The 25,319-nt window shown below is 37.3% G+C and overlaps 1 protein-coding gene across 3 annotated transcripts in view; it reads right to left on the bottom strand.

Moving 5' to 3' along the window:
• Positions 1 to 25,319, bottom strand: part of CDH7 (cadherin 7) — a 124,306-nt gene that overhangs the window by 16,720 nt on the left and 82,267 nt on the right. For all 3 annotated transcript variants that reach the window (XM_046024025.1, XM_046024024.1, XM_046024026.1), the window contains exons 7-11: positions 24,402 to 24,655; positions 10,850 to 10,986; positions 9,891 to 10,012; positions 9,133 to 9,250; positions 5,813 to 6,064 (exon numbers count right to left, since the gene is read on the bottom strand). In XM_046024025.1, the coding sequence (XP_045879981.1) occupies positions 5,813 to 6,064; positions 9,133 to 9,250; positions 9,891 to 10,012; positions 10,850 to 10,986; positions 24,402 to 24,655 (883 nt within the window). The remainder of the gene's footprint in view (positions 1 to 5,812; positions 6,065 to 9,132; positions 9,251 to 9,890; positions 10,013 to 10,849; positions 10,987 to 24,401; positions 24,656 to 25,319) is intronic.

Raw genomic sequence — 25,319 nt, 5'->3', positions numbered from 1 at the left:
TTCTGCACAAAAGGGATGCTGCTTTCCATGTCTCGAGACAGCAAAACATTTCATTACAAACAAAACTGAGCTTCCCCTTGCCCCAGAAACGTATCACAGATTTCCTCTCCATTAAACGTGGCAGTTAGAATGATTTGATTATCAAGACAGACACAAAACTGACCTAAGCACAAAGAATATTGTGTGTACAAAGAGAACTGGTATAGCATATATTTTGGTTGTAATGAAGGGTAATCTCAAATTTATCATATATAATTTTTGATGTGTTCTCTCAAGGTTGGAAGCAGTTGGAGGATACTGTAAATTAGACATTCAGGGCCAAAGAAGTGATCAACCTGCTTTGTAAAGCAGATCAAAGATTCTGCCAGCTCTAATTTGGCAGTACCGGGGCTGTGATACCCACAGATCAACAGGCATTTCCCAGAGACACACAAGTCTCTCCTATTAGGAAACACATAAGGAAAAATATCTTATAACGGACATTCAGCAGGCAGCCTCACTTGTGTTTGGGTCCCGGCTGTGACACCTTGTAACTTTGTACATGTTTCCTCTAATTTAGTTTTCTCATATAAAAAGTGGGCATAATACTATTTAATACCTACCTGGAAATATGTTGTGAGAATTAAATTAGACCATGCTCTTAAAGCACTTAGCTAATGTCTAGCACTTAGTATGAGCTTATTAAATGTAATTAATTTTTACTATGCTTATGCTTGTTTGAAAGAGGGACACATGTGCCACCATAAATTAGCCACTTCTGTCCTTTCATATCACTAGGACTATCATTATAGATTATGATGGGGATCAATCTTGTGTTTGTGTATGTGTGCGTGTGTGTATTAGTATTACCTATTAGTATAATAGGTATCAGTATACTTAGTATTACCTAAGTAAATATATATGTATGTATGTTACATACATATATAATAATATACATATATATGTATACTATATATATATATATATATATATATATATACTATATATATATATATATATATATATATATATAGTATACATATATATGTAATACTATCACTTACAGAACTAGGAAAATATTTTCCTGTTGAACATAATCATGAGTGGCCACAGTAACAGAGGAGCAAACATGATTCAGCACTCTGTAGACCAGGAAAGCAAAGAAAGGTGCAAAGATGCATGACAGCAGAATGTCAAGCTGGTCACCCTGGACACACTGCAAGAACTTGAACCCCATGTAGCAAGCAGTGTTTTCCACAAATGATTTATTAAACCGGAAGCAGGGCCAGTCTAACTAATCCCAGTTGTGGCTAAAGAGCAGGGAGCTAGAGGGGATGTTATATGACATCAGTTACTTGGACCTAAAGATCTAAATATGGAAAAACAAAACTTAATATAGTAAATTCAGTGACAATTTTAGTGTGCAGGAAAATGCACATGCTAACTAAGAAACTAACAAAGAAAACAGCTATAATATTCTCTGGTCGATGTGTAATATTTAATATTGAAACATTTAAAACAACTGAAATTCTTTCTGTTCATTTCTCAAAATCCACTGAAGTGATAATTTAGTGTTAGTCATTCATACTTTTTTTAAAAGATTTTATTTATTTGAGAGGGAGAGCAAATAACCGGGGGGGGGGGGGGGGGCGGGGGGACAAAAGGAGAGAAAGAAACAGACTCCCTGCTTAGCGGGAAGCCTGACTACAAGGGGACTTGGTCTAGGACCCAGAGATCATGAGTGGAAGGCAGACACTTAATCAAATGAGCCACTCAAGTGCCCTAGATTTGTTTTTCTCTGAAGTGTGTTCAGAGTTCAGTGGTTGGAAAATAACCACGTATGTTCACAATTATGAATTTAACTATGATAAACATGCAGAAAAAAATTGGTGTTGGGGTAGGGCTCAGTCTGGGGGCTCAGTCTGTTAAGCCTCTGACTCTTTTTTTTTTTAGATTTTATTTATTTATTTTACAGAGAGAGAGAGAGATCACAAGTAGGCAGAGAAGCAGGCAGAGAGTGAGAAGGAAGCAGGCTCCCTGCTGAGCAGAGAGCCCGATGTGGGGCTCGATCCCAGGACCCTGAGATCATGACCTGAGCCAAAGGCAGTGGCTTATCCCACTGAGCCACCCAGGTGCCCCAAGCCTAACTCTTGATTTTTGCTCAGGTCATGATATCAGAGTCATAAGGTAGAGTTCCACGTTGGGCTCTTTGCTGAGCACGAAGCCTGCTTATGATTCTCTCTCTCTCCCTCTGCCTTTCCCCTTGCTTGCATTCTCTCTTTTTCAATAAATAAATAAAATCTTAAAAATTGGTGTCCCAGCAAAATATTTAGTTGAACATTAGAATACTAAAGTATCTTGCCATATACAGATGAAATGTTTCTACTTGCAAAATAATGCCATCTGATTGATAACTTTATCATGAACGTTGAATATGACAACAATCTCTCCCATTCAAGTTGTAGTCAACGTAAGTAAAGGAAACTTTGGGTTCTCATTTTTGGATCATCTTTCATTTAGAGAATACAAATAAATTTGAAAGGGTGAGAACAAACTTGGGAAGGGAGAAAACTCAGGAAAGGGTTCACCCGTAAAGTTAGAAGGAAACAAACATGAAGTTGACATGACCAGCTTCATATAACAGGATTTTTCAATTTTGAGAAAGGACTACATATGAACAATTGTGAAAAAAAAAAAAACATATTTTCAAGGTGTATTTTCTTTATAGTTTAATCTAAAAACAGTGATTGATGATAAGGAGACCTAGAATCTTATGGCATCTTGGCCGTTAACTTGGTATACGAATTCCTGAAATCCTTGAACCCAGTTGTATTTCCTTTTCCCCCTCTGAAAAGTGCAGAGGTTTGGGCTAGACTTGATTTCTATGATGCCTTCCAGCACAAATATTCTGGAAACTTCAGGGCATTCCTTTCTCTCATCTTACAAAGAGCTTTAATTTGAAACATTACTGGAAAACAAACTTGGCATACAGGGAAGCACCTTTCCGTAGGGGTTCAAAGCCCAAGTTTCTCTAGTTTCCTCCTTAGATTGAACTAGATTCTCGAATAGTCCCTCCCTATTTCCACCCCTTTACATTGCCCCCCTTTTTAAAAACCATTTTAAAATTTTTATTTTTATATTTTTATTTTTAATATTTTAAAATATTTTTATTATTTATTTATTTATTTTAAAGATTTTATTCATTTATTTGACAGAGATCACAAGTAGGCACAAAGGCAGGCAGAGAGAGAGGAGGAAGCAGGCTCCCCACTGAGCAGAGAGCCCGATGCGGGGCTCAGTCCCAGGACCCTGAGATCATGACCTGAGTGGAAGGCAGAGGCTTTAACCCACTGAGCCACCCAAGTGCCCCTAAAACATTTTTTTTTAAAGATTTTTTTATTTATTCATTTGGGAGAGAGAGAGACAAAGACCATGAGCAGGGAGGAGATTGAAAAAGAGAGGGAGAAGCAGATTCCCCACTGAGCAGAGAACCTGATGTGGGACTCTATCCCAGGACCCTGAGATCATGACCTGGGCTGAAGGCAGATGCTTAATGACTGAGCCACCCAGGCACCCCTACCTTGCTTTTTTCTAGCAGTATTTATTTAAAAGCCTAAAAAGGTTGAGTTACAAATCCTGTTATCTGGTGTCTAGGAATAAAATCCACCTCACTTCTTAAGGTATAAAGTATGAGTCATGTGTACACTAGAAGTCATGATCCATGCAAGGCTGTGTCTCCCACCCAACCACCCCCACCCAAATACTCAGTCATGCTGGCTTTGGCATGTTGTGTGAAAACCCAGAGTCTGTAACTGAAGAGACAGAATCTAACGAAAATGCAAAGTCCTGATCCTCCATTTCTAAAGACTCAGGAAATACGGAATAAAAAGACTCACTTCTAAACAGAAACATACTGATGACTGAGCCAAGTCCTCACTGAGAAATGAAAGCCACTAGTTCACAAATGAATTTCAGCACAATAGGCTCTGTTTTGACTTATGTTTTCGTAGACTTGGAGAAACTTTTAAAAATGAATAAAATATAAGACATAAATACCTTGTCCTAAGAAGTGGAAGAGATATTCCTAATCTGATATCTGTTAGAGCAAAGTGCTCAAATATAACTAATTTTGACGAAATCCACAAAAACCTACTATGATCATATCCTGAGACAAATGTGTACACAAACACACACACTATCACATATTCTTATACATCAAATGTAAGAATGAAATCTATAAGACTCTATTTTACTTATTTTCAGGAACAGCTAGGTAATGATTCTTAATTAGAACCATCAAGCAACCTAACCTGCAAGGAATCCTTAGGTCAATGGTAAAAGTATGTTCTAACAATGAAGTAGGCTTCATTAGATAGACAACTTTAAAAGAAATCAAAGGTAATTAATTGTTGGGTATGATTAAATTATGAGGAATACAATTTCATCTTACTCATTTGAAGTACTCCGTAATCTAAATTGTCTGTGATAACTGGCCAGGTTAAGTTCAAAAAGTCATCCATACATCATCTGCCTTTGCAATGGTTCCATCTTTTTCAAAACTTACTCCAGTCTTTTGTATTCTATTCTAATCAGGCTTTAACTGAGAATTACTTACCAGTTCTAATGAGTTTGAGACTTTCTGCCACCTGTGTGAAGGTATTAGGGAAAAAAAAAAGTTTTTTCCTTCCTAGATTTATCTGTTTAGCTGGTTATTGAAGTCAGTCATTTCCATTTGTAGAGATCATTTACAGTATATCAGTAACTAGGTCTTAGCTTGTTTAATAGGTTGAGAATTCACTTCATCGATAACACTTAAAAGTAACTGCATGCCTGCTATATGGTAGGCACCTGATTATCTCATTTAACTTTTAAAACAACCTTATAGTCTAGTTCTATTATTTTCCCCTTCTAGATGAAGTAGCCAGCTTTATAATGTTCCCCTGGTGAAAAGCTAGTGTATGTTAGGAGCAGTAATAAAAGTTAGGTTTACTTAACTTCATAAATCTTGTTTTTAAACATTACACAATGATGACTCACATTGCCAAATTCAGCTTTTACAAAAATATGTTATAAACGGGTTCACAAATTATATTAGACCCTAAGAAAACACACAATATGGTCTCAGATGTAATGCTAAACGCTTGTTGTCCTTGATGTAAGAAGTTCTACTCTGAAAGACAATGTAGCTAAGGAATAAACCATAAACCCATTATCCAATGCCCGTGTTGGATGTCTCCCAATTTTTAAAAGGGTACTGCATAATCTCCTATAAAACTAATTCTAATATAAGTTATAAATCTTATTTACTCATGTGATAAAGTAATCATGGAGAATATAATTAAAAATGTTAATTCTTGGGAAATTATAACTTTTACATTCCTAAAATTACAATCTTTTCAAATTTGTGACTAATTTAAAAATCTACCTTAAATCTTTTCTGAAAAGAGGTGGGATATAAAGCTATAATTTCTGAAGTAATCACATTATCAAAACAACATAGAAAAGATTCTGGTCTAATATATCTCCTTTGTAGGGTATTTTAACACAAAGAGCTGCGACGTGGTAAATTTGAAAAATAAAAGCAAATTTAAACAGTCACTTATCTTCACTGTTGTTTTAAAAACGAAATTGATTATTTTTTCCAAGTTGTATTTTAAATATACCATTGGAAAGTATGGCCATGGAACTTGGGCTGCTCATTGAAGGAAACACCATCGAACAGAACACTCGCACATGTTCTCAAAAAGGTACTATCGGCAAAAGAAAAGAAAAGGTCATGATGTGTGGTTGGTGTGATTGCTCTTACAGCGCAAACACTGGAAACAGTACCTACCCAGTAATGTCAAGACACAGGCGAGTATGGCAATCAGGGCTCCTGTGCTGAGGCCGGCGGGTAGAACGTAGGCCTCAGCATTGCAGGTCTGAGCGATCCCATCAGCATCACAGTCGCAGACGCGGATGGTGAGAGTGTTGGTGCTGCTGAGGGAAGGCGATCCACTGTCCACGATGGAGATCGGCAGATAGTAAACAGATTGTTCTTGTCTCCGGAAGCCATTTCTCCTGGTGAGAATGGAAGCTGTATTGTCTAAGATAGAGAAAATAAATGTGTAACACAAGATTTCTGATGGACTCAGTCCTGCCAAACTTACCTGTTTTAAGGGGTGGGGAGCTGGGCGAAATAGGTAAAGGGGATTAGAAACTTCTAGAAGAAACACACACACACACACACACACACACACACACACACACATTGATGTGATTTAAGTCATTGGTTAAGTGTCTTGTCAGAGAGCTCTACTACCCAGTACTTAATTTTAATACATTTTAATGTATTTACATCATGCTACACTGTTATGACCAAAGGAAACAGATATCAAATAAAACTGAATATGAGATCAGACTTGGCAAGAGTCTGAATATGAAAATTTTTATTCATCACTTAACTGCAACTTAGTAAAAATCACAGAGTACACCTTTTTCTCCTAAATTTCAAATCATACACTTACAAAGAGGATGATTCAAATTAAAAGAATACTTTTGCAGCATCATCAGATAGCAAAAATAAAAATCCCAATCCATCCCCTCCTTGACAAGTTCCAAACCCAATATAGAAATAAGTAAAATAAGATAATCCAGCTTTAGCTGAATGAAGTATACATAGATATTCAGGAAAGGAATTACTGTGTAGTTTTTTAAAAGTCCATATTGGTATATATTGTTACCCAAGCCCATATATATAAACATTTTGTCAGTGATAAAATAGGTCATTTGTGTTTAATTTATATTCAATATTCTATTTTATCTAACATTTAATTATGAAACCTTTATCAGTAATCAATAACACATAAGTGTGATTTCTATACCAGAAATAATTTTTTTGGTCCACTATTTACCCAGCTGCCATCTTAATTAATTAGAGAATTTCTATGATCTTTTAAATTTACAGCTTAAAACATGAAGAAGGAAAATAGGATCATAGTTTCATCTAGTGTACTTCCTTTCCAAGGAAGGAATGTGTGCCTCCTTTCCAAGCTCTCAAAAAGATATTTATCCAATGTTTCTCGTAAAAGCATTAACAATGCTCCAATGAAAGAGCAAGCTGAAATCCACCCCATCCAAAGAGCACAAAACAGGCAGCTCACAGGACCCTGGAGAAAACATATAACTTTCAGTTATAGAAGTGGCAAGAATAAAACTTGATTTTCAGGTTCCATCTAGCAAGTTTCTGTAAACAAATCTTTTAAGACATGAAGTTGTGGTGTTCGTTAAAAATCTACACAGGGAGTTGTTGGAGGATATTGTTTTCAGTATGTTTCTATACACTTAATAGTAATACACACGCCTATCTCTTTGCCTCCCAATCATTAAGATACATGTATTCGTGTTTTGATACACAAAGTTTTCCAGAGCTGTTGAATTGTAATCTAACATGATTGGTATCAAATAGCATGCATGCATGTCCACACACACACACACACACACACACACACATACTGGATTGTGGAACACATGCCTAAATGCCCAATATGTGAAAGAAAGCCCGTGTTCGGGAAGGAGATCATAAAATTCATCATGTTCCCTATGCATGGAAGCCGATATAGGAACTGATCTTCTTCCTACATGTTTTCCTCCAAGGTACATGCTAGGGAGCTCTGGTCTTGACTTAGGGAAATCTTTCAATTGTGCAGCAGTGGGGATGTCCCCTAAATCCACACCTTTTAGTGCAGGTGCCGGCCAACAATCGTGGTGGTACCGGATAGGGTGACCCATGAGGGGAATATTCAGACTCTTCTTGGCAAGGTCATAAAATCCCCTCTCTACACTTGTGCTAGATGAATCAAAGCGCTGAGAATTGTCCCAAATGTGATTAAGTCAGAGAGTCTGGGATTACCCACGTAGAGAATGCTCTTCCTTTTATATCACTAAAGGGACAAGATAGTATTCTCATTTAAGCAGAGAGTGGGGTCAGGAAAACGATTATTTTCAGATTGAATTTTTGAGGTCAAAGTTGGATTTTCTGCACCAAAGAAGATGGCAGCTTCAGGCAAAAAGCACTTATAATATCCACCTGCTGAGTAAGTCTTTTCAGATGAGCCAGTGTTTGACTAGAAAATCTACTTCTATAGGTTTTCTTTGTTCCCGAAACCTGATTCACATATTCAACCCAAAGGAATTACATTTTCTCTATTGTTGGGGAATACTCCTCTCTCTGTATATTTTTCAGTTGCAAATGCCCTTTTGTTAAAATAAATACCTTGAATGAAAACACCTCTGTATAAATTAAAAATTACAGAACAGCAGGTTCTCCTACTTTAAAAGTTCTTATAATTGTCCATGTTGCCTATAATGATATATATATATCAATAATTATCTACATATGTTTATATATATATATGCTTATGTCAGTCTATATATATTTATAAAATGTAAATATTCTATTATGTGTGTCTGTGTGTGTGCATATAAATACATATTTAAGCAAAAATGTGTGTATGGATGTGTGTGTGTGTGTGTGTATTTATATACACATATATATATAAAGCAAAACCAGAATATACTTACAGGTATTTGTAAAAAATGTTTCTATAATGACACTTAGGGAACTGATAAGAGAGTTTACTTTTGAAGCAGAGAAATGAATTTAGGGTGACAGGAAATTCTTTTGTTCTTTTTTTTTACTTCCCTCCATCGGGAATATATCTTAATTATTTGCATGGATTACTTCTATTTTTTGTTAAAAATAAAAAAATAACTGATGCTATTATTGAAAATATTAAGTCAAAGTTGATTTAGGTTGATATCAAACAGGAAACACCAATTATTTTCCTAATGTCTCAAGTTGTACCTATGTAGTACAGTCTTATTAACAAATTTAGCTGGCTCTCAAAGGTCTAGAAGAAAAGTCAGAGAGAGATGGATCTGGCTTCTCCCCTATTTGGATTCAGGCCTGAAATGATTTAACTAGCAGCTGCTTCTTCATGACAGCAAATCCATAGATAAAAATTACTTGAGGGGCTCATTGCCCTTTAATTAATGTCCTTGCGTGTGTGTGTGTGTGTGTGTATCCATAATCAGCATTCCTGAGCAAGAAAAAGTTGTTGCTTAGAGAGTCTGTACCTGCTGCCTCCGCTGGTGATAATAATAATACCTTACCTTTGTTATCGTTCAATGAAAAGTTGTGGTTATTTGTTGCATCAGTTGTCAAGCTGAAATAAAACTGGTGTCCATTGGATGGCTCATCTTTATCCACAGCACTGATCTTCTGGATAACCTAGGATGGAGAATTAAAAAGCATGAAAGCATGTTGCTGTGCCCTGCTGTTTTGTGTGACAGGAAAGAGCAATTTTATACCTTATAACAAATACCATCCTCCTGGGGGGAAGGACCAGATGTACTAATATGAACCCAATCTAAAAAGTGCTCTGAAAAACCAATCATGTCCCTTTGAAATTTCACGTTTGCATTTACTTTTGTGAACCTGAGAAATAAGCTGTACCAGCCCAGTACATACCACAAAACACCAAACAAAATGGATGAGTAGAACAAGCCACACCAAGATCAAACCATACTCAGTTCTTAGACGTTCAAGGTACGTAAGTCCTGCTGTGTAAAACGGGGGACAGTCCAATCAAGCATCATATGCTAGATTTTTCCTTAAAGGAGTCAAAGCCCTCCACCGTTTACCATGGCTTTCACAATGTTTACCTTTCTTCCTGAGAAATTTCATCATCCCGATTAAACCAGAATTTTAAAGTTCCTCCAATATTAGTTTATGCTACACATCAAAGTGTTAGTTTTGCTGAGATGTGCTGATTACATTTTATCTTAAAGCTGGCAGGATTTCAAAGGCAACTGCTGCTGGATATTTTTAAAGAAATCACAAGCTAGGAGCCTGGTGTGCTCTTACTTACCTGCCCTGGCTGGGCATTTTCACACACAGTGGTTTCATAGTCCATAGCAAATTCGGGGGCGTTGTCATTGATGTCAAGTATAGTAATGGCCACATAGCCTCTTCCGACTTGAGATGGATTCTCTAATAAAGAGGAAAATTTGTCTTATCATTTACTCTGAGAGTAAAGCTATTATGCCATTGCCATTTTCCTCAAGCAACTCCTATTAAAACCAATTAGACTCAGTCGAAATGGTTTGCCTCTCTAAATCATGATTCTAATAAGAAAATGACCAAACTGTAAATAAAATCTAGAAACATAACACTAAAGACTTCAAAGGGAGCAACAGAAAATTTGATCCAAACGTCATAGGTATGTATAGTACATGTGTGTCTTTATTTGAGTCCCTGATGAGAATATCATTGAAAAGAGGACTAATAAACCATGAATTTCAATATTCTTTGAGGCTAGAGTACAAATTTGTATGACTATACACATATATTATATACATATTATCCATGCACATATACTATATATAGGGATAATATGCCTAACATATCACTATGCATCCCTTTTTCAATATTTTTCTTATCAGGGGCTAAAATTAGTTCAATATCAATATGCATATATGTGTGTATTGGTTAGGGATCAAGTTATTGCTTTTTGTAAGCTACTGGACTAACTCTACACCAGCATAAATGCAGCTTATGAAATAAAACTATGAAACAATAGGAAGCTCCCTGAAGGTAACTCGGGCCCGTTATTTCATAGCAATCTCTTTTCACTAACTTTGTGAGTATTAGCAAATAAAGTTAAGGAATATAAATATTTTTCACAGCTTGAAATTAGGGATTTTCAAGATTTTGATCAATTCAGATAGGCACGTAATAGAACTCAAGGGGAAAGTACCACCTCATGACAGCCCATTCTGTACTCTCAATGGCCTCCATCCTAATTTAATGTGCAGCCTTACAACTTACGGCTCTCCATTGCAAGAACTGTGATATTATGAACAGCATTTGTCTCTCGATCCAAAGATTTGGCAGTTGTAATAACTCCACTGTTGGCATCAATATTAAAGTATCTCTCCAAGTCTGTGTTTCTGTCAATTGAATACCTAATTGAACATTAAAAAAAGAAAGAAAAAAAAAAACTTCAATATTTGTTTGATTACAGTTTGCTAAATTTATTTCATTAATTGCATAGCCAACCTCCAAATCCTGCTGATGCCACAATCTGTCATATTAGTAACAAAAATACGTGCTTAATTTAAAATTTCACCAATGTTATACTCGGTTCATAACTGCTTGTCAGTAAACTTTTTGCTTTTCTGTCAGTAAAAAATAAACACCTTAGTATAGTTATCTTCACAGTGGATTGTTGAACTAATAAACTTCAAACTTATTTTATTATTATTTTGATTCCCCAAAATCATTTACCATAGATTTAGTAGGTCCCTCTAAAATGAAACAGATGTAGGCATCTTGCCCATTTACATACACTTAACAACATCTTTTGTCTTGACAACACCAGCCTGATGTTAATCCCCCCCTTTTTTTTTAAGATTTTATTTATTTATTTGATAGACAGAGATTGCAACTAGTCAGAGAGGCAGGCAGGGAGAGAGAGGAGGAAGCAGGCTCCCTGCTGAGCAGAGAGCCCGATGTGGGGCTCGATCCCAGGACCCTGGGATCATGACCTGAGCTGAAGTCAGAGGCTTTAACCCACTGAGCCACCCAGGCACCCCTAATCCCCCTAACTTTTAAAAAATCTCTCATTCAGGATCTTGACTGGGATTCCATAGATATGTTTCAAGGTAGAACCCGTAAAATTACATGAATATTTTGGCGTATAGAAGTGTTTTCTCAAAATATCTGCTATCCAGATACTGGTGAAAATATGATTGTTTACCCTATATTCTAATTCCATTATGCTGTTATTTGTTCTGTACACAAAATTCATCCACCTCCAATTAACGACTATTTCAAAACACCATACCCTCACCCCCAGTGGTTCTAGTTGAGTGAAAAGATCTTATTTAAAAACAAACAAAAAAACAGATAAGCAAACACATACCCAATTTAAGAATGTATTTTATGTTTCCATAGTTCTCCAACTACTATTATTAAATAGAATCATCTACTCCTAGCCTGCTGTATTATAAAATTCTAGACACAGCAAACATAGCAAGGAAAGAGGAGGCATCAGAAAATATTAGAAAATTAACCAGAAACCAACAAATACTGTCTTTGTCCAGCAACAGGTGTTTAGGCGATGAGAGTATTAGGAACTTATTTTCTGGTGGTTTCTACTTTCTTGATGGCATATGAAACAAGGTTATCAGCTGAAGGAGCAAAGAAGAGAAGACAGTTTGAAAAGGAGGGAGAAGTCATTTATTAGAAGGGACAGAAATATATATATAAATATAAAAACATACACGCACACAGACTAAGGGATGTACAATGGGAAGGCTAAGCATTGTGAATTGCCGCTTTGCGTTTTATGTTCATCAGTTCAATGTGAGACCAGTCATCCTGCCTATCTGTCTTGCTCTGCTGTCATCCATGTGTTTGAAGGTGCACAAAGAGCACAGAGTTGGATTTGACTAGCCATGGACAATGGGGAGGTACAGATGATAGGGGCATGTACACAGGAGTGATAATAATGAAGGCCCCTGGTATAGAAGTTCATAAGGAAGAGTGAAGGAAATAAGGGGAAATAGACTGATATTGAGAAGACTCTGATAGCATCAGGTTGCAGAATTGCTGGATGAGAGGTGGTGGGCAGGGAATGAGATCCTTGAGGTAAATTTTCAGTAGTAGCGTATGTTTGATGACTGACAAGTCAAGAGTATGTTTTTAAAAACCTGTGACTAAATCCGGGGCACCTGGGTGGCTCAGTGGGTTAAGCCTCTGCCTTCGGCTCAGGCCATGATCCCAGGGTCCTGGGATCGAGCCCCGCATCGGGCTCTCTGCTCAGCGGGGAGCCTGCTTCCCCCCTCTCTCTCTGCCTTCTACTCTGCCTACTTGTGATCTCTCTCTCTCTCTCTCTCACTCTGTGTAAAATAAAGAAAAAAAAAAACACAAAAAACCTATGACTAAATCAAGGCAGAAGAACAGATCACTGGAGTCAAGAAGACCAAGAAAGTGAAAGATCAACATGTTTAATGAGTCCTTGGTATAATTCAATCAGTTACCAATCGCCATGTCAGGAGTTATTATGGGAAGGAATAAAATGACCCAGGAACTAAAATCTTCAATGAATGAATGTGATAACTGTATATTTAGTGGCTGATGGCAACACGGAAGATTCTGATGATGCATTCCACGGAAGAGTTGAGGGTTTTGAAGGAAAAACAAAATTAAATTGTTTGCAATGATAACGGCAGTACAAACAAAACGTACTCACACTTCTAAGATCTGTGGTATACAGGGTGTGAGAAAAATAAATAAATCTTACTTGAGTTCCTCTATACCCTCTTCCTTCCCATCCTTCTATTATAGCTTAAGTGTTTTTATTTACATCAAAATCAAACTTACGCTGCGCATCCCATCTGCTCTGACCTTTTCAAAATGTTTTTCCTTGGAATAAGATATTTTCCTCTGAACGTTATTTGAACTGAAAGCAAGTATGTTTTCTACGTTAAAAAACAAATTTCCTCTTGTGTGTCTAGTTCGTTGGTGGCATTTATGTCATCGAGGCCACTGCTCACCTCTATTCTTTTCTTACTCTCATTCAAATATCCTATGACTGACCACTGACTCCTCCTTAAAACAGTCTCCATTTGCCTTTGTCAGTATCACACATTCTCCGTGTTCTTCCTGCACCGCTGCCCGCTCTTTACAGTCACCTTGGCTGGTTCACTTTCCTCTTCGTAACTTCTCTTTACGCAAACTCTCTGAAAACTCTCCTGTGCGGTCCTCCTCTCTTCTTTATATAAAAATGCTTTCCCTCTGAAATTTATACAGTCCCATAGCTTAGGTAACCTATACTTTTGATTGCTCCCAAATCTACGTAAAAGTTCCTTGGCCTCCAGACTTATTTATTGAATTACGTGCTTAATATCACCGCATGGTTATACAACATGAACTGAAATGGAGAATGTCCCAACTGAAGATATAACTCCTGCTGTCTCTCAAACCTTCAGCTTCTCCACTCTTTCCAAGTAAATGATACCACCAATCACTTGATTGCTCAAGCCAATAATCTAGAATTAGTTGGTGACTTGTTTTTCTTACTTTTGCATCCAGTTTCTCTGAAACTCCCGATGACCACACATTGTAGCCTAGATCTTGCAACATTTTATTCCTTATCAACATACATAGGAGAAAACCAACAAATTGGTCTCCTAGAAACTGATAAAGGGAATCAGAGCAGATGTAAGCTGTTGGTTTGAGAAGAGATGGGAGATTTGGCAAGGACATGGAGGACACAGACTGTCTAGAACATTCTGGATGGTGGCTATGCTTCTTAATCCCAAGGACTTGGGGTCACCCAGAATTAAAGGAGTTCCCTATTTTCTACCAGTCCCTCTAGACATACAAAAAAACCTAGATCTTATAGATGAGGCATTCACTACTATATAAAGTTACCTGAGAAAAACAACCCCTCAGTCACGAAAAATAAAGAAAATATGGGTATTCTTTAGAGTCAGAGGTACCACATGTCTCACAGGAGGGCTGACGGAGCTAAAAGAAAAGTAAAACTCTAAAGAAGTTTGGATGAGCACATTCTCTGTACTTCTGTACCCACTGGCCTTGGCACTGAGATGTTTGATGGCCTGAGCCAACTAGAGGCCTAGCAGAAAGGAAGAGGACTGATGTTTCTCTAATCACAGGCCAGAGTGAACATCAGTGCATCTTCTGCTATTGTTAGTGGTGTGTGGACTCACAACCATCCCCCTAGTTTCTGCAAATGACAGCCTAAGAAAAACTTGTCTATATATATACACGTATGTATATATGTATGTCTATATCTGTATGTGTATCTATAGATCTAGAGATATGTATATCTGTATATCTATACATCTAGAGATATACATACATATCTCTAGATCTATAGATATATATATATATGTATATTGGAGTAACCAACTAGAGAGGTCACCTCTGTATTTTTGTCACTACAGTATTAAAGCTTCCGGTCTACCCATTTACTAGTCAGACAGCTGAAATACTTAGTATCGAGCCTCAATCCTTTTCCTGAGAGCTACCAACTGCTCCAGATACCTGCAGCATCTTCAGCTCAAAGTCAATCTCAGTGTATCTGAAAGCTGATGGATCAGCCTTTCCCCCAGTCTATCCCTCCTTCAGAACTTTCCCATTTTCAGAAGGAATTGAGCATTAAAGCATAGTTTGCATTTTTTTCTGCATCCTCAACTATGAAAGGTCATATGTGACAAAGACTTCTATTTACGTATCTCATATTCATTTGCCCTTAATTGTTATTACTAGAACCTGCTTTTGTTTAGAGGCAGCATGTGTTCAGCTGAACAGCTGTATTAGCTAGTCTCCTATGTAGATGTGGTATTGATGTCCTGATGGTGAAGTTGTAGCAAATGAGATGAAAGTTGTTGAGTCAAGCATCACTGAAAAACTCCTGAAATGATAGGACAGAGCTGCTAATTCAGCCGGCGTTTGTTTCTGCCCCTTCCCCTCCATCTCACCTGGGACGTGAACACAATGGGAAGAGGTCCAAAAACCATCTTGTAAATGTGAGGTGATGAGTGCTTGATATGAGAAGCCAAGGCCCTTGATGGCATTATACTGCCAAATTGTCAGTCCTTGGGTGTATAGCTCCAGACTTCTCATTAGTAAGTCATTAGTGTTAAGCTTTGTTGCTACTAGCCAAGCACAATTTCTAACTAGGGCAAGCAGGTACTATTATTATGGTATTTCTGTACTGGATACTAAAGTTTCACAGTTGGTTGTTGATGGAGCCAAGATTCAGAACCGTCATCTGAGCCATCCGTCCATTATATATTACCTATACAATACCTATATATTACCTATACAAAGCTTTTAGTCCCTGTCACTTACGACTCTACAATTCAGCTCCTTTCTACTTTTTCCCAATGCTCTCCTATCTAAAACTGTAAGTCAAACTGATGTTTTAACTGATTAATGAAAAGGTAATGTGTATCTTCATTTCTTATGCCTCTCTTCATCTTGGTCCTCCTGTAATCCATTTTTCCTCCTTTCCAATTATTTCAGTTCTGTGTTCCTTGAAGATAGTCCTCTAGCATTAAGGCAGCAAGCCCTTCTAATTACATTAAGAAGAAAAAAAAAGTTTTCTTTTACTTGTTTTTTGTTTTTTTTTTGTTTGTTTTTTGCTTTTTTAAATACTCAGGGAGTCTCCAAGGTCCTGACTATGGGGTCGGCACAGAGGGGTTGTCCTGCTTTCTCTAACTCATCCCCATCTTTCCAATCTTTGAATGCCCTTAGAGCCTTACACCTGAGACTTAATTGCCATCCTGGGGAACTGCACTCTTGCCTAAGATAAGAGACCCTCAGGCCTCAGAGGGTCTTTGCTCGTGCAGAAGAGCGAATCATTCAGAATGTGGTTGGTTTATTTGTGAGGAAAAGGAAGGCTCATGGGACAGGGTCCTGCCACACATCATTTGGAAGAAAATGGGTAATGGTTTTAGAAAGAAAGTCTAAGAATAGTATCAGAAGCATAAAGATTTAAACCAAAAAGCTAAGATTTATACATTTTTGTCAGCCTAACAGTTTTCTTCACCCGCATCCATGCACCTCCCCCACAGCCCCCACAGTATCAAGCTTCTCTTGTATCACACCAGTAATAATTTTGGAAAATATCATAATGTATTATGATGTGATGTGACTATGGGACCCCAGGATTTGAAGTCAGGAGATTCTAGGATAATAGCACCAAGCCTGCTCTGACTACCTGTGGGAACTCCCAGTCATTTAATCCTCCAGCTCAAGTTTATTAATCAGTAAAGTAAGTTGAAATAGAGATCTCCAAAATTTTCTATGTGTCTGATCTGAGCGATTACCTTACATTATCACAGCTAGTCACTGCATATTCTTGTAACTGTAATTTCCCTAGGATCAAACCAAAAATTGGGGCACTTAGTACAGAGAAATCAAGGATGTATCCATACTGTTTTGCCAAGAAAAAAAAAATTCTTAGTCAAAGGAAAATCTCTAAAGTTTAGTTCATTAAATCCATTGTTTTTTTTGTTTGTTTGTTTTTTCAATGAACCATGCATGTATTTATTGCACTCGTATGCCATTTAATTCTCCAGAAGTTCCTCTTATTATTTCCATTTTACAGAAAAGTAGATTGAGAGTTAGATGGGAATCTTAGTGAGAAGTTAATCTAGCGCTTAAATACCATTCTGTTTTAAAAATAAAACACGTATAATCCATAATTGGCCTTTCTTGGTTTGTATAGAGAATACAGGCTGTCACTAAAATTCTTTAATGTTTAATGTAGTGAACAGTTGGAGGACATATATTTGGATTTCCTTGTTCCTCAGATCTTACAACTTTTTAAAAAATATTTTTTATTTTAATTTAAACTAAAACCAAAAACTAAAATGAAAACAACTTACAAATTATGCCTTTTTAAGAAACCCGGCAGTATATAGGATCTGTGGGCTTTGCGCTCAGTACTACAAACCACAGCGTAGGAATGAAAGGACAAAATTTATAGCCACGACCTGGCTCCTAACCTACTATACTTATTTGAGCTTTCCAGTCACCATTTATATTCTTCTGTGTCTTTAGCTGCAAAATGAGAAGGCTTTACGAGATGGTTTCTATCTCCAGATTTAATATTAGATTTTTTTAAAAATAGGTTTTTGTATACAATATCTCCTACAGCTAGATGACAAGAGGGCTGGGACCACATCTTAAATATCTGTAGATGCTCAGTGTTCTGTACACTGACTATAAAATGAATTCCTTAATAAGCACCTATTATCATCATTGCTGCTGTTCCGTAAGCTATGGAGATCGATCAAAATATCAAAGTGCTCTTCCCAAGTAGCATTCTTAGTGCCCGGCCATTGATATGCATGTCAATCCTCTGCAATAGGACCTCTGGGTGAGTGAGCCACATCAACACGAATGTATCACTGCTACTCCCCAAAGGGCAAGAGTTAATGTGACAAATATACATGGACAAATCTAAACAATAGAAATAGCTCAATGATTTGAAACCTTAATCTCTTAAGAAATGTGCGTGTGTGTGTGTGTGTGTGTGTGTGTGTGTGTGTGTGTGTGTATGGTGGTGGTGTTGTCGTTGCAAGGAGTAGAAAGGTACTGATAGAGACCTTGGTAAAATCCTGGAACCATATTTTATAACTGTATGACTGGGGCGGAGGGGGGGCATGTTTATTATAACAGAGGATGGGCGGAGGGATGCTAATAATGCTTGCCTTGTAGGACTTTAACAAGAAACTTTTTCAAAATAAACTATTGAGTTCAGTACTTAGTGATGCCACTGTTTATATCCTCACCCCTTTCTGATAATGGCAACTCAATATTCCGTTGGCAATTTAAATCTTCCCAATCTCATGCAATCTTGATGGTACTCACCATCAAGATGCCCAGAACTTCCTGGGTAAGAGACAGGACACACGTCCTAAGACAGGCCAATAAACTTTCCAAGAAACCGTGAACCTTAAACAGAGGGCCACGAGAAAAGAAAAGGGTTGGCACGGGTTCGTCCCACTGCCGCATGCTCTAAAGATTACTTGCTCATTCCTGCTGCTCGTTTTAAAGAAAAACCTCATATTTATAAAAAAAAACAAACCCTCTTTTTCCTGAGGACCAGCTATTCAATTTTTCCTTTAACTGTGTGAGCTCTCCCCAATTATTTCAATAAATTCCTTTTCCTTTTTTTCAGTTACCAATGCCAATTTCTGTTATTGTAACTAAAGAATGCGAATAGTACAGTTCAAGATAAATATAGCTCCTTAATCTTTCCATCTCATGTACAGTTCCCAAAGACTCACACCACAAACATTATGGATTTTGTATTCTATTCATCACACTTTTCAACAAACATTTTAAATGTAGAAAATACTGCAAGGGATAAATCAAGAGAAATGTAATCTTCAATAAATTCATTTTACCCGGAGTCTTCAAAAAAGCTAACACAGAAGACCTTTGCTTGAGCAGAGTTGTAATTCCAGAATATAATAAAAGATGGGAAAATGGATCAAATAGCTTAGGAATTTCCTACTGAACACATTTTAAAAATTACCTCTGGATATTAACATTAACATTACTATAACAAAAAAATACTTTTTAAAAAAATTCACCATACCTGAACAGAGATATTTATATATTTTTTCATTTTTAGTGATAGTTACATTAAATTGGGCAGCATTTTGAAATGGATTATAGCTCATGTCTTCCTGATAGAATTGATTTCTGCTATTGTTCACACGAACCACTATTTTTCTCTATGTTACTGGCTAAGTTTCTTAAAAAATCAAATAGTAACAAATAGCAAATAATTTAGATTAAAATAATAGGTACAAATATATGCATGCATACCAGCTCCTTTAAAAACTACACACTGAATTATTCAAACATCCAAATGTGTTCTTACTAGTCACACTACATAATGTAATATCTGATACTACTTTATCACCTTTGATCTGAGAACATACAGTACCAGGAGTGCCAAAAAGCCTGCAGGTAAGTATTATTATTGTGGTATCCTTGAGCATAAATACAAATGTGTTCTGTATTTAAATTGCTGGAAGGGCTGAAAATAATCCCCATTAATTTTTATAAAACCCTCTTCACATCTGATCTTATTTGTAGTAATATCATGTTTCAATTCATTGGCTATTTTTAGCATAGGGATTTTGGGCTTGTGCTGTCTATGGAAGTCAATCTGCTGATTTCATAAAACAGCACTAGCCTCTTAGGCTATAACTAAATAAAACATAAACAGACTTTGCATAATGTTTTCTTGGTTTGTCCAAATCGTGCCACCCCTCAAAGCCCTGTTGATGCTATCCCTCCTGCAAATGAAGCCTCCTGTCCGGTGAGCTCAGAGTGATTACAATTTATCTCACAATTGGCCACGTTATAGTTCTGACACTTTCTCCCCTCGCTGTGTTTTACTTTTTTGGGATTTTATGTCTTCAACCAGATTGTAAGTTCCTTGAGGTCAGAGGACATGTTTTATTCATCTCTGTTTTTCCCGTCAATATTCTCCGCAGCACTGGGCCCAAAGCAGGTTCTTAATAAATGTGTGTTGTTGCACTGTTCCGTCTCCCAGCGCTGACATGAGGAACGAAGAGTGCTCTAGACTCTAGGCTGTTCCCACAGCGTCTGTCCTCACGGATGAGAGACACAGGTGGGAACTTCCTACCATTCAGAAAGACGATCAAAATCATCAGCAGAACATGACCCGTCCTTGGAAGTTCAATAGATAAGCCCTGATATTTGGTATTTTGGGGGGTAAATATTTACATTAAGCAACTACGAAAACATAAGGTAGCCCGAAGATTGCTAGACCTCAATTACCTACTTTTGCTTTGGAAAGAGCCTCGTCTCCTTTTTTTTTTTTTTTTTTCCTGGCTAAGTAATCTCAGCTACCATCTAATTCCCACTTTTGGCTTCCAGTTTCTGTATGGGAAGAGGAAGACCATGTATGTATGACGTGGTGGGGGACGAGGCACACCTGGACGCTAGACAAGCTATTGCGAAGATGTCACAGTTCACAACGGTGTTATATTCTGGCTACGCACCGGGCTCTGAGTTCGTTTAATCTTTCCACCCACTGCTACTATGCTTCTTGGTGGCGAAAATGCTTCATGGTGACACAGGTGCCTCTGTCCTCTTTTAAAGGAAGGGCAGATGCACAGAGACGAGTTACTCTTAGCTTTGGCTGGCATCAAAAGTACGTAAAAATAAAAAGCGCTGAGCAAGGCAGAGATCAGATGAGAAAAGGATCTCAATTTTGCCTTGCTGGAGGAAAGTAAATGTATTTCTTTCTAGAATTCTAGTCTCTCACTCCACATATTGGTAAATATTCCAATTATAAATGGCATATGCTCGATTTTAATATTATACTACCAAAAAAGTCAATAAATTTAAATATTACTTATCCAACTTCCCGTCCTGGTTTACAATTCAAATACTATGGGCCTAGTTTTAAGCCATTACAATGAAACAAATACTACTTTTCCATTCCTCTAAGAATCCCAATATTTCTAAAGGTGTGAGCACAAAGCTCACAACCCTAAGACTCTGCGGGTTCTATCTCAATCTAGAAATTCATTTATCCTAGGATCTCAGCAGACTATGCCCCCTGCCCATCCACTGGCATTTATTGAAGGAGGGCTTACATTTTGATAGGTACTTGAATGCCCAATGCAAAAACTGTTTGTATGCATTAAACTACATAATATCATCTATATTTTGGAATATATGTGAACAAAACACAACAAAACACAATACAGATCGCCAATACAGCTGCTTGTAAAGTATGCCTCCTTTCGCTGACTTACTGACCTTGAAACAAAAATGGAATGAAAACCAATAAACTATAATAATAGCAATGCACAATGATAATACTTTCTAACACTTAAGTCGATTATCACTATAAAATCATTAGTTACTTTCCCTTTATCATTTAATTTTCAAAAAACTTGGGATAAATCAGGGATAGGGTTTGCCTTTCCTTTTTACTGGGCAGGCAGAAACTTAGCTGGCTAAGGGGCATCCCCTAGGTAACTCGGCAAATAGCACTGTTGAGAAAAGAGAACCAGTCTTCTAGAAAATGTGCAGGCATGCACACCTACTCATCAAACTACAAGACGAGGAACCTGGCTTCCTGAACAATATCACATATAAATAGGAAAGGAGAAATATATCAAAGATAAACCCAGAAAAAAAAAAATCAGCCACATGAATGACTGAGTGACCTTAAAAAAATAGTATAAAAATGTTTCAAGAATACAAGTAGTAAATATTAAGTCACAAAATTAATTTAAAAAAAAAAGAATATATATACACACACACACCAACAATATTTTAGTCCCTTTGAACAAAGGTTGCACCTCTTTAATTGTGAGATTTAGGCTCAAAAACTGATATAATGGGGAGCCTGGGTGCCTCAGTGGCTTAAACCTCTGCCTTCTGCTGAGGTGATGATCCCAGGGTCCTGGGATTGAGCCCCGCATCGGGCTCTCTGTTCAGCGGGGAGCCTGCTTCCCTTCCTCTCTCTCTGCCTGCCTCTCTGCCTACTTGTGCTCTCTGTCAAATAAATAATAAATAAAATCTTTAAAAAAATTGTTTAAAAATCTGATATAAGTTAGTACTAACTTGAACTTTTCAGGTCATCTTCATTAGCATGAAGAAAATGAAAATGACGTAAAAATAAATTATTGGCCAGCTTCTTTTGTTGATGAGAGCCAGAGATCTTTACCTCCAGAATCAACAGAGTTCACTTCTGACCCTTCCATCTCTGTACATCAGGGAGGAGACCTGGAGGTCACTTCATCTCTAACTCAAGTCACTTCCTGCTTGGTCCTACTCTTCTTTCCTCCCCACATTATTATACAATGCTGCATTGTTTCAAATAAAATACTACAAAAATGAAATATTTATGTCAGAGGCTTTCACAGGATGATACACAGGAAATGGGTAAAGGAAAAAGAAGAAACAAGATTTCTTAACTTCTCTCATTCAAGTACTGAATTATGTTATGTATCAGTGTCTCCTTTTTTTATATCCCCAATTTCATGGAAGAATTCTCTTTCTTCCCATGAAATTAAATGATTTAAGCAGAAGTCAGACTATTCCCAGTAGCTGATCTATGCATACAATCACGTTGTGTCTGATCATAAGGGGAGGAGACTTACATGATTCAGTAAGAGATGTGATGCTATAACAAAACCCAAATTCAAGTGTTCGCAAGTCAGCAAGAGTCGCTGGATGGAGCTGAGCTTAAGTCAGGAAACTGTTTTGACAATGAAGGCTGGGCTATGACAGGGAGAAGGGGAAGGCTTGTTCTCTCTGGTACATTTGTGACTTTCAAATGTTCTATCACATGGAAGCTTATATTCTTAGGAATAATTTATGATCACTGTGTTAAAAATAACATAGCCATCCATATAACCTGAATTTATCATGAAGATAGGAAAATGATGAGTATGACTTCATTTTTGAACAGTTTTTTAATGCAAATTCTTCATTAGATTATGAAACTAATGTCAGACAAAAGAGAAGCAAAGGAGAGCAGTTATATAGGCTTAAATAAGTTTATTATTTTAGGGAGGTAAAAGATTATGCTTTTCTTAACTAAGAATTATTGTCTAAATTACAAATACTTTTCATAACGTTTTGTTGTCAATGTCCAAACTTAGCTCAGTAAGTTACCTCAAAAGCACTGAGCATTGCCAGATAACAGTTAAATCTAAAAAGTTGTGGTTAGCTTATAACTGAATATATCTGAATATAAAACATCCACTGATTTTTGTACTTCATTAGACTTTGTAATCAAAATCCAAAATGTCCCATTAAACGTTTTACTTATGAGTGCAAATTAAGACATGTAATACAAAGTGATTTCAAGCATATTCCCTGTAGACTATTCACCTAAAAAGACATCTCATATGCACACACATACTAACACACACATACGCAAAAACACATATCAATATTGGGTTGTACATTAGAAGTAAAACTGAAGGTGTGAAACTGTTGTGGTCTTCTCAAGTGCTTACCCATCATCTTTCTGTGGGTCGTAAAGAGATCAGTTGCTTAGAACCATGTGTCTAGTCTTGGTACAGGACTACTGATAAGACATTTGAAAAACAGTCCTTATATATAGATACAGTATTATTTGTTTTTTTGTAAGTGGAAATAATAAACTTAAAAAATACGCTATCCAAATAGGCCAGTATGTAAAACATATGATTTGTTTAAAAGTGAATCCCTAATTTTAATTGTTTATAAAATTAGCTTTCTCATATATGTCTGTATCTTACAACGAGGACACGCATCACTTCATCTTTGAACACAGTCGGCTTTGAAAGAGCTCAGGATAATTGGTTCAATAGGAACATCAGCTATGGCTTGTGGATGATAATGAATGCCTAAGAATATCGCTACATAATAATGGCCTTGGATAATCAGGTGAAACATTTTTAAATTAGTAAAATGTCGAGTTGTTCTGCTCCTGTTTCACTTCCGCTGCTATGGCTCAATACAGAGACAAAACTGATCTTCATTTGCTGTGAATCAAAAGCATCACAATAGGGGCGCCTGGGTGGCTCAGTGGATTAAGCCGCTGCCTTCGGCTCAGGTCATGATCTCAGGGTCCTGGGATCGAGCCCCGCATCGGGCTCTCTGCTCCGCGGGGACCCTGCTTCCTCCTCTCTCTCTGCCTGCCTCTCTGCCTACTTGTGATCTCTCTCTCTGTCAAATAAATAAATAAAATCTTTAAAAAAAAAAAAAAAGCATCACAATATAGAAACTTGAGTTGTGAATAAAGCACATTGTTGCAAACTGGCAGAAAGAAATGAGCTTTTACCTCACAGGGCTGTTGGAAGAATCTGGGTCATGAGCGGCTACAGTGCCAATGATATTTCCAACTTGGGTAGCTTCTGACACCTCCATGGGGTACAAAGGTGAGGAAAACACGGGGGGCTCGTCCACATCCTCCACAATTATCTTCACCGTTGTCGTGTCGCTGAATGGTCCCAGGCTTAGAAAGCGAGGGTCGGCATCTTTGTTTGCAGCTTCTATCCGGAGTGTGTAACTTGTTTTGGCTTCAAAATCCAGGTCCTGTAAAGAAAGTTATTAGGGAAATTAAATTACCAATTAAATAGTCAGCTAAGCAGAGCCTTTTCATTTATGAATGCCAATAAGCATAGAAAGGACTCCACCATGAAAATGCACCATCAGCATTCACAAATAATAAATAATAATGCCAATCAGAATCCTTGCTGCTTTTCTGGCTCATAGACAATGGCAAGTGCTTTGGAGCTAACTTAATCCACTCTGCTGCCGTGCATGGCATGGGCAAATGCAAGTCTTTAGAATATTATTTGAAAGACAACTGATAAGATTGAAAACTCTTTCCAACAGGGACAGCAATATAATATCCTTCAACCATGTAATTTAACTGCACTATCCAGGGGTGTGCATTAAAAAGAAAGAAAAATATAACTTTCTACTGGATTTCTCATTTAAAAGGTCATCTTTATTGATTTCAGGGACTCCGTTACAATCCTGAGCTCTTAGGTGGTCCAAGGCGGCCACACAGCATAGGTGTGATGTGGAGGGTTGTGCCATCTGAAAACACAGCCAGTTCCCGAAGAAGCACCCATTGTTTCTTTCTCCACAATCCCTCTACCAGTATACACTGCGTCTCTGTTTGTGTCTGATGGCTGAGAGTTACATTCCCAAATCTCAGTCCCGCAACTTTCCAAGACGATTAGCATGCCAA

Source organism: Meles meles, chromosome 12, assembly GCF_922984935.1.
Source record: "Meles meles chromosome 12, mMelMel3.1 paternal haplotype, whole genome shotgun sequence".
Taxonomy (NCBI): Eukaryota; Metazoa; Chordata; class Mammalia; order Carnivora; family Mustelidae; genus Meles; species Meles meles.
Note: the sequence above shows the minus strand (reverse complement) of the source record. Positions and strands in the feature narration are given on the sequence as shown.